Below are 14,391 nucleotides of genomic sequence, written 5' to 3'. Positions count from 1 at the left end.
AAAAATGAAAAAAAAAATCCAAAAAAAAATAATCACCCACAAAGTAACATACTTGTAACTCGTAAGCTGGCGCGAGGTGCACACCCGTGTTATAACGACTGTCGTTTTCCGGCCACGCGAGGATAAAGTAAGTTACATTCATTCATTCATTCATTCATTCATTCAAAAGGTGATGTCACAGTTTTGCTTCAAGAAAGTGTGTGACGTAACAAAGTGATTGTTAATACTCGAATATGCAACAATGTTGGTTAAAGGGGAATACCACTGCAAAATCAAAATGTGCATACGCGGCAATGCATGAGATTTCCCATAAGAAAAAGTGTCGCTGAATTTTGACAGTTTCTAAACTACTAGAAAAATCTTTTTTTTTCGGATTTGGCGTAATAAATGCTTTTTCTTTCTAAATATATAAAACAATTAAAACAGACTTTATTATGTTTTATTTTTTCGATTGAATTTAGCCACATACCAGACTAAGCTAACTCAGAGTTTTTCCAAACCTAATTTTTAACACGAAAAACTGACTTTTTATAAATAAAATGATATAGTTGGTACCAGTGAGACATAATGAACGTTTGAATATAAAAAAATGTTTAAAAATTAACTAATGCAAAAAAGGCGCTAAGTCACGGCCTACTACAGATATCTCTAGTAGGCCGTGGCTGAGTCAGCATAATATTAAGCTAAGGTTCAATTGAAAAACTAAAGTCTATATTTTACATTTTTTTTTATATATTTACGAAGAAGAAGCATTTATTATAACTAATCCGAAAAAAAGGATTGAAAAAAAAAAGATTTCGAAAAAAGAAGATTTTTCAAACCTGCAAAAGTAATTAAAGTTTTGACAGCGAACAAACTTGTTATATATTAGCTCAGTTTATTTCATTTATTTACAGAAGATGAGCATAAAATAATTAAACATAAAATTATACAAGCTATGTGACAACACAATGCATATTATGACATCATAATCACCATTGCATTTCATATTAAAATGGAATGCACCAAAATAGGATAGATGCAATCTGCACAAGCGACATGATTCCAGACAATGTTTGGCACACTGATTAAGGTGCATTTAGAATTTGCTGTTTCAGAGTTTGGAAAAAAAGAAAAGATCAAACCTTCGTTGACATGCAACTAAACCACAAGTAAAATAAATTGGTAAATCACCGCTGTAAAACTACATTTCACACAACTTTTTAGCCGTGCAGTAAAAATGCTTTAACTTTTACAACAACAGTCAACGTGGATCACTGTAGAAAGCGACTAAATTATCGAAAGGTGACATAGTTTTGGGCCAAGAGAAGTATTGTTTAAAATATAACGGTGCGCATCAGCCAATTAAAGCTGGTAGTCAATGATTTCTTATATAAAGATTTAAGGAACAGAAATAGTGTAAAAACATATAGTAGGGTGGGGGAAGGATGGGACACCTTTTCATTCTATTTTCTTGTCCTGTTTGGTAGTGAACAAAGAACATTTAAAGAATTATCAAATATTATCCTTACAACTCCCATAGACCGTTGTTAATGTTTTAAAACAGAATATTTAGATATTATGTGCCCCATCTTCCCCCATTATACTATAACTCTACAGTCATAAATGAGTTTCAACCATAAAACAAACTTGAGCCAAACTTTGCCCACTTTTGGATTGGTTGTTATGGTGTAGCTGGCATAGGCACCAAACCTGGGGAGGCAGGGTTTTATTTTACCAAAATTCTTACAAATTTTACATTTTTTTACCGAAATTTGCATAAATGAGTAAACATTGGAATCAAAATTTGTTGAAAAGTTGGTGGGGATCATCATCCCTGCCTCCCCTGTGTTTTAAAAAGTTTGGAGCCTATGGTAGCCTGTATTAGATGCTACCACAATGATAACGGGTGAAATAAACACACAAGTGTGGTCAGCGATCACCATGATATAAATTACAACAGATTTTGCGTTAAAATTAACAAGTATAAATTAAAAATGGCTAAAACCTAAAGTTCAAGAATTAAATTATACGTTATATAAGATGTTTATGACCACACAAGGCACTAGAGAGACACCTTTGATATTTATGTAACAAAAGTGATTATTTAGTGAACAATTGTGACAATCATGACATAACAAAGAAATTGTTACAAGAACAAAGCTAGGAATGACATCACAATAACCAAGTCATGATAAAGTCAGTTTAAAATTAAAACAAAAACCTTCACAGTTTAATGTTTGAAAATTAATCTGAATTCGATTAAATTGGTCCAAAATCTAAAATAAGAAGATCACCATGACCTAGGGTTAAAACAGATGACACAAAGCCATCAAAATGTTGTTTCTATTTTCACTTAACTCCCTCAATGGACTTTGCTCTCTTATTTCGCTTTTGAAGCAGTTTATTATTGGCATGTTCCAATTTTTTCATGGGGGTAACTTGATCATAGTCGACTCTCATCGTAGCTAATGCATTCGCCATTTCATCCTATAAAAATATTATATTCAACACTGAAATCATATTTTTCAATATAGAAATAGTATAAATAACATCGAAATCATATTTATGCTATAGAAATAGTATACATAACATTGAAATAATATTTAATCCTATAGAAATAGTATATTCAACATGAAAATCAATTTAGGCGATGAAAAAGACAGACAGCATGTACAAATCATTTCACTTGACAAACAAATTATATATTTAACATATTTACAAAAGTGGTGGGTTTCACATTTTGTAGAAAAAGTATATTTTTAACAAACTTAATTATGACATCATACCTGAACCTCGGGCCATTGAGCTTCCTCTTCTCTCAACACACGAGCCGAGAACAATGGTGTTTGTGGGACAACACTCACTCCCTGTGATGTCATAATAATTCTTATGCAGTGAATATAGGATTGGGGTTCCAGGTAATTTGGATGCATAGCTGGCAGTTTATAGACACTCAATAATAGAGATTATATTCTATAAGGGTGAGGTCTTCAGTGAGGCACACCTGAGACCTGGGATGTAGGTATATTACCCCAACACCCAGGGTGCTACCATCTAGACCCCACTGAGGCAGTTTATAGTCACTCAATAATAGAGATTATATTCTATAAGGGTGAGGTCTTCAGTAAGGCACACCTGAGACCTGGGATGTAGGTCTATTACCCCTAAACCCAGGGTGCTACCATCTAGACCCCAGCACCCCAACACTCATTATTAAACGAACTGTCTTACCGACACCCAAGGATGAGCCACAAACTCATTAATCGTGATTCGCTTCTGTGGATCGGTGTTTAACAGTTTACGGATGAGAGTCTTGCCTGGATGGAGATACAAGGTTAGTGGTAAGCATATACGCAGATAGGGTGGGATTAGGGGTCACAATACCCCTATTTTTGGAGAAGATACCTATATTATCTAGGTATTTTGAAAAAATGAACCCCATTTTTTGTGGCTGCACCACCGGCAGTTGGTAATGGCATCAAACCTGGGTGGCAAGTTGTTACGAGTAGTTTTCCATCATGAGAGGATAAAAGGATAAATAAGTGACATACGTGGTAACTCGTAAGCGGGCACGAGGTGTTTGAAACAGAACACCCGTGTTATAACGACTGTCATGAAACAGAACAACCCAAAATATCCATTTTACCTTCCTCTGACACTGCACTCCATTCAGGATCAGGAAATGAATATTGTCCGTTTCGGATCCGCTTTTTCATTCCTGGGGAGATGGCTAACCCATGGTGGCTGTAGAAAGGTGGGAAGCCGCACAATCTAGGGTGGGGTCGCTTGTTAAACATTAATATTAACAAAGACTGGGCACATAGGAGCATGAATTTAAATACATTTTAACTTATGGATACCGTTAGCACATAATATCTGTTATATATTACTGTGGGGTAAGATGGATACCTTAATAAGCACATAGTATCTGTTATTTATTACTGTGGGGACATGACCTTGTTATTACAGCATAAGAAGGAATGGACCAACTCTGGTATAAATTTCTGGGTGTTGTTAAAATGGAAAAAATTCCATTTTGCCGTTAGGATTTAGTTTACAAGGTTTATTCGTAATAAAATACTTGGATTTTAGATGTTACTTGAATAAAGCAGGGCAATGGTCTTTAATGTGCCCACTCTGAGCTAAACCCCAGACATATATAGAATAGAATACTTAGATAAAGAATGTATATGTTGAACTATAAGAACAGATGTTCATATTATATTTTATACATAAGACACCATATGTTATGTTACAATTATATTAAATTCCATGGAAGGAAAAGCGTTTTTGTGTCTCATAGGATCTAGACAACACATGTCTGAATTTTAAACAAAAACTTAAAAGCTGAAAGCTAAATGTTGTGTTACGCCCGCATACAAAACATAGCTGTTGCATATTATAAGATTCATGAAACTTTTCTGGTCAATCTGTTATGTATTCCAGTATACTGACAACTTCACTTCATTTTTAGCGCCTTCAGTTGGATGGATACAAGCAATAAAAATATCACATAAACATTATTAGCCCATACTTACACCATGGATAAGTCACTCAAGCCTAACCAGAAAAAATGAAACAAATACATACAAGCAATAAAATTGGAAAAAAATATAATATTACATATACAGTAATAGCCCATACTTACAGGATATACATAATGACACCTATAGACCACATATCACAAGATTTATCATAATGTTCAGGACCAAGCACTTCAGGGGCTGGGGAGGAAATAAAAGTAATTAATGAGATATTTATAAGCTATTTAAATTCTACCAAAAATAAAAGACAATCAGAAATTTAATGCCAAAAACTAGCAATAAAACAAAAACAGCCAGAACTTAGTGCGAAAACCAACAACAAAATAAAAACAACCACAATATTCCTACAATGGTTTGTTTAACTTACCAACATAGTAAGGTGTATAACACGGGGTGTTGAGCGATTTATTACTGGTCGTCAACTTCGCAAAACCAAAGTCCGTAAGTTTAAGAATCCCATCCGCCCCTTTTGAAGAATAAAGTAAATTCTCGGGTTTGACATCTCTATGTGCGATGTTGTTGTCATGGAGATATTTAATCGCGCTTCCAATGTCGCGCATCACTTCTGCTGCTTCTGTGGGGTCATAAAAATGATTGTGATGTCATATTCTTAAATTAGAATATTAAGGTTGTTTAATTCCATCGAACACTATAGACACAATTTTAACATTGTATGTTTGGTGCTCGATACTGATAGGCGTATGTGTCCATGGACAAGACACTTAACGTACATTGCTCAAACCCAGTGGTCACTAATGGGTTGTAGCACCCTTGATGTTGGGGTAATAGCCAACTGTTGTCCAAATCCCAGGTTCCATGGCATGCCTTGCTGTAGGACCTCACCCATATAGATTAGATAGGCATATACAATGTTGGGGTAATGAGCCAACTTTGGCCTAAATCCCAGGTCCCATGACATACCTCACTGTAGGACCTCACCCATATAGAATAGAATGTGTATATACAATGTGGGGTAACGGGCCAACTCTGGCCTAAATCACAAGTCCCATGGCGTGCCTTGCATTTAATGGTTTATTTTTAACTACTGTTTATTTCATAGGCGTTTTAATATTACTACCAGTCTTGTCCTTTCGCAAACTACTCCAATATTTGTTACCATACCCAGCAACAAGATATATTAAACTATTGATAGCATTTAAGTTTGATTAAACTTTGTTAACATTGATATTAATTCCAACATTCCTGGTATGTCGCATGTCCAGCAAACATTTCAAAACGCATCCAAAAGAAAAAGGTTTGAAAATCACAGGCTAAATATGTGTAGATGTTTAATGGAATAAATAATTAAGTAAAATGTAGCAGATGAAATGTTAATATGCCCTACAAAAGATGTTTATTCACTTATTATCGGGTCACAAACAATGCAATAAGAGGCATTCTTACACTACAGGAAGCTATCAGTGATGTCACAATGCATCGATTATTGTCTAGATTTAAGTGTTGACGTGCGAGAATATTGACTTAAACATGTATTATGATGTCATAAACAAATTTATGTTCAACAAAACAATTACTGTGCATGTTTAAAAGTTGATTAAATAAATAATTAGGGAAGCAATACAAATGCTCTCAAGCCGTACTGTATGTGTGTTAAAGGTTATAAGGACAAGCGTTATGTTATTATAAACCCACATCTTTATAAGTTATGATATAAGAGGTAAGATGACAATTTTAAGAACATCATTGTCATAGTATAATTGTTATGAAGCTTGTTGCCACCGTTGTGGGTGGAGGAAGATGGGACACCTTTAGCACATAATATCCAATAACAACGGTCTATGGGAGTCATGAGGATACGGTTTTATAAAAAGTCTTTGAATTTTTGTTTACTTCCAAATTAGAATGGAAAATAGATTGAAAAGGTGTCCCATCTTCCCCCACCCTACTACAATGTTACTAAAAAATGGTGAACCGACCTCGTACAAAAATTTAATCAAAAAATTTGTCAAAAAATTTTTTTGTTTACTTTTAAAAAAAAAATAATATTTTTTTGGTTTAAAAGACGAGTTCACGACCCCCGAACCCTCCCCCTAGCTGCGCCACCGGGTATGTACATTTAATAAGTTACTGTTTATGGTAATAAACACCGACCTCGTTCGGTGAATGCGGACTCCGCTCGTTCCTGTATTTGGTTGAATAATTCGCCTCCTTGCATCCTATAGAAATAACATTATTTATAAAAAAATTAAAACAACGTTGAACGATAAATATGGAAATAACATTAAACAGCAATTGGGAAATAACAATAAACATAGAAAAAACCATAAACTGTAATTATAAAAAAATTTAAAACAGTAGGCTATAGAAATAACATTTAAACAGTAATTATAGAAATAACATAAACCGTAATTATAAAAATAAGTAAATAGATTAAACTGAAACTTCAGTTTGAAACTCCAGCTGTTTTGTAAATATTGTTTCATTATCTGTCACAACATGTGCCTATGATGTAATGTATGTTTAATAGTGACATCACAAAGCTAATAATCTAATTGTTTAAACATACTTAGCAGGTAGAGATATAGAATGTCACCATTGGTATTCTAGAATTCCCCGTTCAAAACACCAGGAATTGTTTATTACATCACAAACATTCATTGTTCGATTGTTGCATCACTATTTGGTAACAATCGTTACAAAAACACACCGGTTATTTTATTGTTATTCTGATTCATTTAAAAAATTTTTGTTAAGTATTTCTCAATCTTCGTAGGTCCTTTCAGATACACTCAACACCCGTGGCCCCCTACTCCATCAATAAATTAACCTACATTTGTTTTAATACATTTTTTCCTTTAGTGATTTTTACTCTTAGCGTGCTTTTTTAGCAACTGTTAATTTGTTGATAACTCTTTGTTCTTTAAAATAATTTAATTAACCCTACTGTATTCAAGGAAATAAATAAAATTTATGTTATGTGAATGTATGAATATAACTTGTTTAATCCTCGCTTGGCGGGACAATGACATTCGTTATAACACGGGTGTTCTGTTTCATACACCTCGTGCCGTTTACAAGTTACCACGTATGTAACTTATTTATCTTCGCATTGCTGGACAATGACAGTCGTTATAACACCACCACACTGGTGTTCTGTTTTGAACTGGTAGCAGCCACGAGCCTTGAACCCATAACCTTTCGGTTACAGGTAGGCGAGCTAACCATTGTGTTACTGATCCGGATATGCAACCACATCCACAACACAGCGACATGTTTGTGTTGTTGAAATAAAGACTTAGAAAAACATGCAGTCGTATTATTACTTTGTGGGTGGAAAATATTTTGATCCAAACATTTATTTTCACAGTGGTTCATGTAAATACTGGGAAGCAAACAGGATATGATGTAATTGGAATTATGGGAAATAAAACAGGTTTGTCTAACTTTTTGACCAGAAACCCCTTTAAAACTTAACGATTAAAACTAGTACAGTACATGAAGTACTTTGTGTAAAATTGGTGAACTCCCAGCGACCCCTAAGATTCGTTACGAGACCCTCTTGTTTGGGAAGCGCTAGTCTAAATGGTAGCACCCGGATATACCAACATAATACACCCCGAGAAAAAAACAAATGCTAAAACTAAAAAAAAAATCACCCACAAAAGTTACATAGGTGTTAACTATGAAGCATTATTAAACCAGAAGCAACATTTTATAAATTAGATTCCTATTTCGTACAAGTCCACTAAAGTGAGGTCAAATTAAACCAACCAAAGTAAACGTTTATGTTAAGTAGTGCTGTTACTAACCACAGCTACCACCCAATGTATATGGAATGTAAAGTATTTACCATGACTCATCGTTATTTAAATGATGAGTCATAATTCACTTATGATCAAACAGTAGTAGCGTTCTAGATTAATAAATCTGGGGTCACATTGATTGTCAAAATACATTTACACTCATAGTTGTCAAACATAGGGAACCTCATTGATTAATGTGGTGAATGCAATATACTTTGGCGCTGCTTGTTTGTACACCTAACAGCAGGGAAAAATCTGTTTTAGGTGGAAAACTAGAGTTAAAACATATGATGTCATGATGCCACCCATATTCCAACATTTTTTCATGCAGCGTCTGTGTTACGCCGATGCTAACAATTGCATTATGACATAACAAACCAATTTGACTTCTATAATAAAGTTGTTTGGTCATAAAAGTGAATTTAACTACTGAGGTTGTTGCTGCCATGGTAACAATAAAAACGAGAATATTAGAACAAAGAACTGATGCAACAATAAACACTGTTCTAAAACAAACACTTTTCTGATGACATCATACTGCAGCTACAAAGAAAATGTTTATGACAAAATAAATAGGTAGCAAAACTTAATTTTAGAAATAGCACTGATCACCCTGTTTAGGAACGTAGGAGCATGTCACAGTATGTTTACAGCTTCTTATAAACATCAAATATAAATAGAAAGAACGTGTAACGGAGCTTAAAAGCAAATCTATGTTTGTGGTAAAAACACTGTTGTTGTAATTTGTCCAAATTATTAAAGGGTCCGATGCCATTTATGGTGATATATCAGCTTATAACTCAAACTTGTTAACTCAAAAGCTTATTTAGTTATAGCACACAAATTGATACAGTAGGGTGGGGGAAGGTGGGACACCTTTTTATTCTATTTTCTTGTACTAAAACATAAAAGTTTTTTAAAAAAATTGTTATTCCTGTCCCCTCTTTCATTTATAATCGTTTTAAAACATATTATGATGTCAACTATGTACCAAAGATAGGAACCTCTAAGCCCTAGCATTACACATGTGTAGCCCATCTTGTAATTAGATGTTCTGATAAGTGATAACCTTAGTGACCCCACAGATACAGACAAATGCCTCTCTGTTACGTCATAACAATGAGACAATGGCCAAGTGGTGGTTTTCGATTATGAGTCATAAGAAAGATTGTGTAGGAACATGCTGGGTTATTGTCTAATCATTATGACATCACATCCTGCCCACTAACTTAACTCAACCATGAAAAAGTAAACAACAAAAGATTGTTTATGATGTCACAGAGTACCATTGTGAGATAAGAAGGAAAGATTAAAACAGATCGGATAAATTGTGTTTTGTATAAACAAAACTTTGTTTTCGATCTATTTTGTTCTTTGGTTTATTGATTTTTAAGATTATTGGAAAGGGTGGACTTGCTGTAAACAGCATGTGACTCGCTGCAATTTTTTCAATAAATTAAAATTATATAAGGAACCCAAGAAACCCATTAACAAACATATAGTACTGTGGGGCAAGATAGATACTGCTACTGCATTTAAAGCGCATATTTCCTAAACAGGTTTTTTAACAATTAACAATGCTTTTTTAAAGTCGTAAAGATCTGGTTATATAATTCTGTAAATAGTGTTTGTTTATGACCAAATGGGACGATAAAAGAGAACAAAAACATTTCAATTTTACCATTTCCACTAACCAAATATAAACGAACCTACGAACAAATATATGAATGGTAGATCTCCTACCAGACTGTTGTTTATGAGTAATTGTTTTGATATAAAAGTTAAAACGTGACATAGGATGTATGATTGCATGACGAACAAACGACAATCAATTCCTATTTTGATGCTTTATTCATAAAATTGAAAGTGCTTTTAAACCCCCAGGCATACATTTTATAAAACTTAACATAAAGTAACATGAAGACTGAGGAGTGGTGACACAATAAAAAATAAATATTATTTATAAATGTATATACATAACTGTACAGTCTGCAGTTATCAAATTTTATCTTGAGTTATATTCAAAACCAAACATAATATGCAAATATTGTTATTTTTTGCTAACATTTCGGCTTATTTGGTGTAGGCCTTAAAATTCAGTGCGGTTTAAGCGCCATGAATGTTGTTTAATAAATTCACAGTTTGTAATGCAGCACTGCAGAACCTAATCTGTATGGTAAAGAAAAATCTCCCAAGTTACTTTCCTACATCCTTAGCCTATATATAGTAAGACATGGGGAGAGAATTAAAAGCAAACCAACCTTTCCATAATGATAACGAGACATCTTTTTTCTCGAAAGACATTCTCATAGACATCACATATACACACAATGTGTCGACAACCAGATGCTTTCCAATGAAGATCAACTTCTCTTCTTGCTTTGTCGCTGTCCACAAGAACCTATACACAACATGTTGTTGATTTATCCAAACCAGTGCTAAATTATGGCTGTCTATATTGTAAGTCATATTTAAAAAAACAAAAATTAAACAAAAACCAATTACCCACAAAGTTAATGGTAAAACTAGAAAAAAAAATACAAAATCACCCACAAAGTTATAAAGTTATAAACATATAGTTATTTAAGATGTATATATATTAGGTACATTATAGGCTATTAACACATACACAAATTATGCCAAGAGCTCCTTTGTAAAACTAAAATTTAACTTTTTTTATATGCCGTGCTAATTTAAATGACCGCCTACTCTAGGTAATAAAGCCTACACACCAATTTAATTTCTAAATTAATCAGCAAACCTTAATTTGCAGCAATATATGTAAATCAATACAGAAGACAATATAACATTTAATGAATGAAAGAATAACAATACAGCTGCTATAAAATAAATACGTCGTGTACAAAGTTTATGAAGCCCAAGGCCTATGTAGTCACAATGTAATATATCTGAACTAGGTTGATTTGTTTGCCAGGAAGGAAACTGTTTTTTTTTTCATAGAAAGGAAACTATATAATTAACTAAAAAAGACCCAACTGTTGTGCAAATTATAAGTCATATCAAAGCAAAAATCATACACTAACTTGAAAAGTGTGGTTTGGTTACTCATAAGTACACAAGGGAAAAAATGGTGCAAAAAATATGCGCCTGACTGCGATGCGTTGTTTCATGTAGAACTTAAATAGGCTTTCTGGGTGTTGGGGTAATAGGTCAAATTTGGCCTAAATAACAGATCCTCACCCATATAAAATAGAAACCTACAAAATCAAAGACCATACAGTTTCACCAAATCAAAAATCCATCACAAACTTACTTTTAAAGCGCATTTCTGCCCGGTCTTTCTATTTGTGCAGCCAACCACTTTACCATTTATTCCGAGTCCTAGAACATTCTCCGAGTTAACTTTATAATCTTCATCAAGCGAATACTTCTTGACATTTAGAATTCGTTCCGCCACCGACATATTAAGGTTTAACCAGCAAACATTACTGTAACACTCTTTACAGAATATTCTATAAAAGCATATCAGGGTAGTGAATTAATGAAGTAACTTATTTATCCTTGCATGGCGGGCAACTGTTTCACACACCTAGTGCCTGTTTACAGGTTACCACAAATGTAACTTATTTAACTTCGCATGACGAGGCAACTATAGTCGTTATAACACGAATGTTCTGTTTCATACATTACGGAAGCTAAGGTTTGAAGCAAAACAACAAAAAACAACATATAAAAAAAAACAACAGTCTGTAAACTTGCTTTGTCGCTTTTTACAGTAAAAAATATAATAGGTTTAGAACTCTATAAAAACATAAATACATATATTAAACAAATTTACAGAATACACTCATATTATGTGTAAGTGAAACTCAATAACAAGTTTTAGTCATACCTTACAAAACAGTTATAATCAAATAATTCAAAAACAAGATTTAACACAAAAACGAGGTTTTAAAATGTATAGAAAAAGCACAACCCATAAAACTTTAAGAAAAATACTTTTGAACTAAACTGACAACTACGTGACTGTGAAATCCATTTAATTGTTTTTAAACAACGCCAAATAATATAAACTTAAATAGCGCACATATATTTACCGTTGTCTAGTGGATTTTTACGTAATATTACATTAGCGGTATTTATATTTTTGAGAATTAACATTCTAAACTTTAAACAGACCTAGTTCTTTTAAATATTAGCCAAATGAAATGCCGCTAAATTCGTTCCTTCTACTCAAGTAACCCAAACAACAACCGGGATATTGCGTCACGAGCTATGACGCAATATGACGCTATCGATTATGACGGTGATAGTTAAAACTTGAGTGGGGAGTTTTGTAAGCGATATTTAAAGATTATTTTAAAACGCTATAAATGACCAAATTGTTGTTAGTACGTGTTATTTTGTTTTCTGTATTTTAAAACACATTTCAAAATAGTTGCTTTTATTGTAAAAACGTTTTAACCAACGCCTCCATACACAACTAAACAGGGAATATACTGGGACAAACGTGGTCACCAACGACATATGTCAACTTGGACATTTATATCCTCGTGGGTGGGAATTTGAGTGACTTATCCATGGTTGCCACTCCCATGCACACAGTCTAGCTGCTAAAGCTATTGCAGTTTGTGGATAAGCAGGCATGACTTTTGGTTGGTTTGGTCATTTATATCCTCATGGGTGGGAACTTGAGTGACATATCCATGGTTGCCACTTCCATGCCCACAGTCGAGTTGCTGAAGCTATTGCAGTGTGTGGATAAGCAGACATGACTTATGGCTGGTTTGGTCATTTATATTCTCTTGGGTGGGAACTTGAGTGACTTATCCATGGTTGCCACTCCCATGCCCACAGTCGAGTTGCTGAAGCTATTGCAGTGTGTGGATAAGCAGGCATGACTTTTGGCTGGTTTGGTCATTTATATTCTCTTGGGTGGGAACTTGAGTGACATATCCATGGTTGCCACTTCCATGCCCACGGTCGAGTTGCTGAAGCTATTATATATATTGTAGTTCACAAATAATCAATCAACAACAGCGTTCATTTGGAGGTAGATATTTTAAACCAAGTTTATTAAAAATATCTTCTTCCGTTTCAGCAGCATAACTTTCCTTCTGTGAAAAACAAAAATACTATTTCTGAATCTTTTTCATACTATCTTAGTGTAATATTAAACATAATCAAATACATAAAGGCAATGGCTGTCACCTATGAAATGAGTAATTTATTTATCACCAACAAAGTAATATTGGATAACTCGTAAGCTGGCACGAGGTGTATGAACACCCGTGTTATAACAACTGTCGTTTTCTCGCCATGTGAGGATATAGCAAGTTACATTCATTCATTCTCGCATGGCAGGGCAAAGACAGTCATTCTAACCGTTACCACGTACATAACTTTAAAGGTGATTAACTTTTCTTTTTGGCTGACAATTTGAACAACCCATTAGTAACCACTGGGTTGGAGCAATTGCCATTAAGTGTCTTACCCAGCGGCATGCACCCAGAGTCAAAGGGAAATAAAAGATACAATCCCATAATACATTATAAAAAAAACAACACCACATAACAAACCATATCTAAATCATACATCCCATGACTTGTGAGAACAATCTTTTTTTCCGATCTCGCATATCTTCTAATTTCCCGCTCAAAATGCTTGAAAAACACAATTGTGATGTCATATTCTATATGGCTAATGAGGAGGCATGTCAAAAGACCTTGAATGTTGTCTAACCAACGTTGGCCCATTACCCCAACACCCAGAGATTTAGGCCAAAGTTGGCCCATCATCTTAACTATGAACTAATAACAGATACAACACAAGACAAAATGCCATTAGTTATTATGTTAACTTCATAGAAATGTAATAGTTTTGTTTCAATGTTCACCCCATTTGTTTTATTAATATTTGTTTCACTTTGTAAGAATGTAATATTATTGCACGTTTTAGCCACTGATATAAACTTACCTTGGTTCCTGTCCATCCTAATACAGCAAACGCAAACTGAGACTTGGAGACAACTATCAAGTCCACTCGCTTTGCTGTCCAACCTTTACCTGATGGAAACAACAAAGTTACTTCACAAGCTATTAACAGTCCGGCGCCGTGGCATAGTGGTGAGCACGCCTGCC

At 34.1% G+C, this 14,391-nt stretch overlaps 2 protein-coding genes across 3 annotated transcripts in view; both read right to left on the bottom strand.

The window, feature by feature from the left end:
- Positions 1 to 860: 860 nt before the first annotated feature.
- On the bottom strand, positions 861 to 11,794 carry LOC100178703 (MAP kinase-activated protein kinase 2-like). The gene is made up of 9 exons (XM_002128020.3): positions 11,565 to 11,794; positions 10,552 to 10,691; positions 6,639 to 6,703; positions 4,894 to 5,100; positions 4,631 to 4,706; positions 3,629 to 3,753; positions 3,214 to 3,299; positions 2,769 to 2,849; positions 861 to 2,469 (listed from the first exon to the last, which is right to left on the bottom strand). Exons 1-9 carry the CDS (start codon positions 11,712 to 11,714, stop codon positions 2,332 to 2,334), a joined length of 1,068 nt encoding a protein of 355 aa, XP_002128056.1. The 5' UTR covers positions 11,715 to 11,794; the 3' UTR covers positions 861 to 2,331.
- A 1,366-nt stretch (positions 11,795 to 13,160) lies between these two features.
- Positions 13,161 to 14,391, bottom strand: part of LOC100186607 (DNA-directed DNA/RNA polymerase mu-like) — a 4,674-nt gene continuing 3,443 nt past the window's right edge. Inside the window, exons 9-11 of one of the 2 annotated variants that reach the window (XM_002122467.4) lie at positions 14,228 to 14,316; positions 13,831 to 13,914; positions 13,161 to 13,368 (exon numbers count right to left, since the gene is read on the bottom strand). In XM_002122467.4, the coding sequence (XP_002122503.1) occupies positions 13,282 to 13,368; positions 13,831 to 13,914; positions 14,228 to 14,316 (260 nt within the window). In that variant the 3' untranslated portion in view covers positions 13,161 to 13,281. The remainder of the gene's footprint in view (positions 13,369 to 13,830; positions 13,915 to 14,227; positions 14,317 to 14,391) is intronic. The other variant, XM_026839973.1, reaches the window with a different exon arrangement.

This window comes from Ciona intestinalis, unplaced genomic scaffold (assembly GCF_000224145.3).
Source record: "Ciona intestinalis unplaced genomic scaffold, KH HT001088.1, whole genome shotgun sequence".
Lineage (NCBI taxonomy): Eukaryota > Metazoa > Chordata > Ascidiacea > Phlebobranchia > Cionidae > Ciona > Ciona intestinalis.
Note: the sequence above shows the minus strand (reverse complement) of the source record. Positions and strands in the feature narration are given on the sequence as shown.

Coding starts and splice junctions, on each gene's coding strand:
- LOC100178703 (XM_002128020.3), bottom strand. CDS start 11,714: ATGTCGGTGGCGGAACGAATTCTAAATGTCAAGAAGTATTCGCTTGAT. Junction 2,850..3,213: donor TGGCTCATCCTTGGGTGTCG/GTAAGACAGTTC, acceptor ATGACATCACAG/GGAGTGAGTGTTGTCCCACA. Junction 2,470..2,768: donor CTCAATGGCCCGAGGTTCAG/GTATGATGTCAT, acceptor ATATTTTTATAG/GATGAAATGGCGAATGCATT.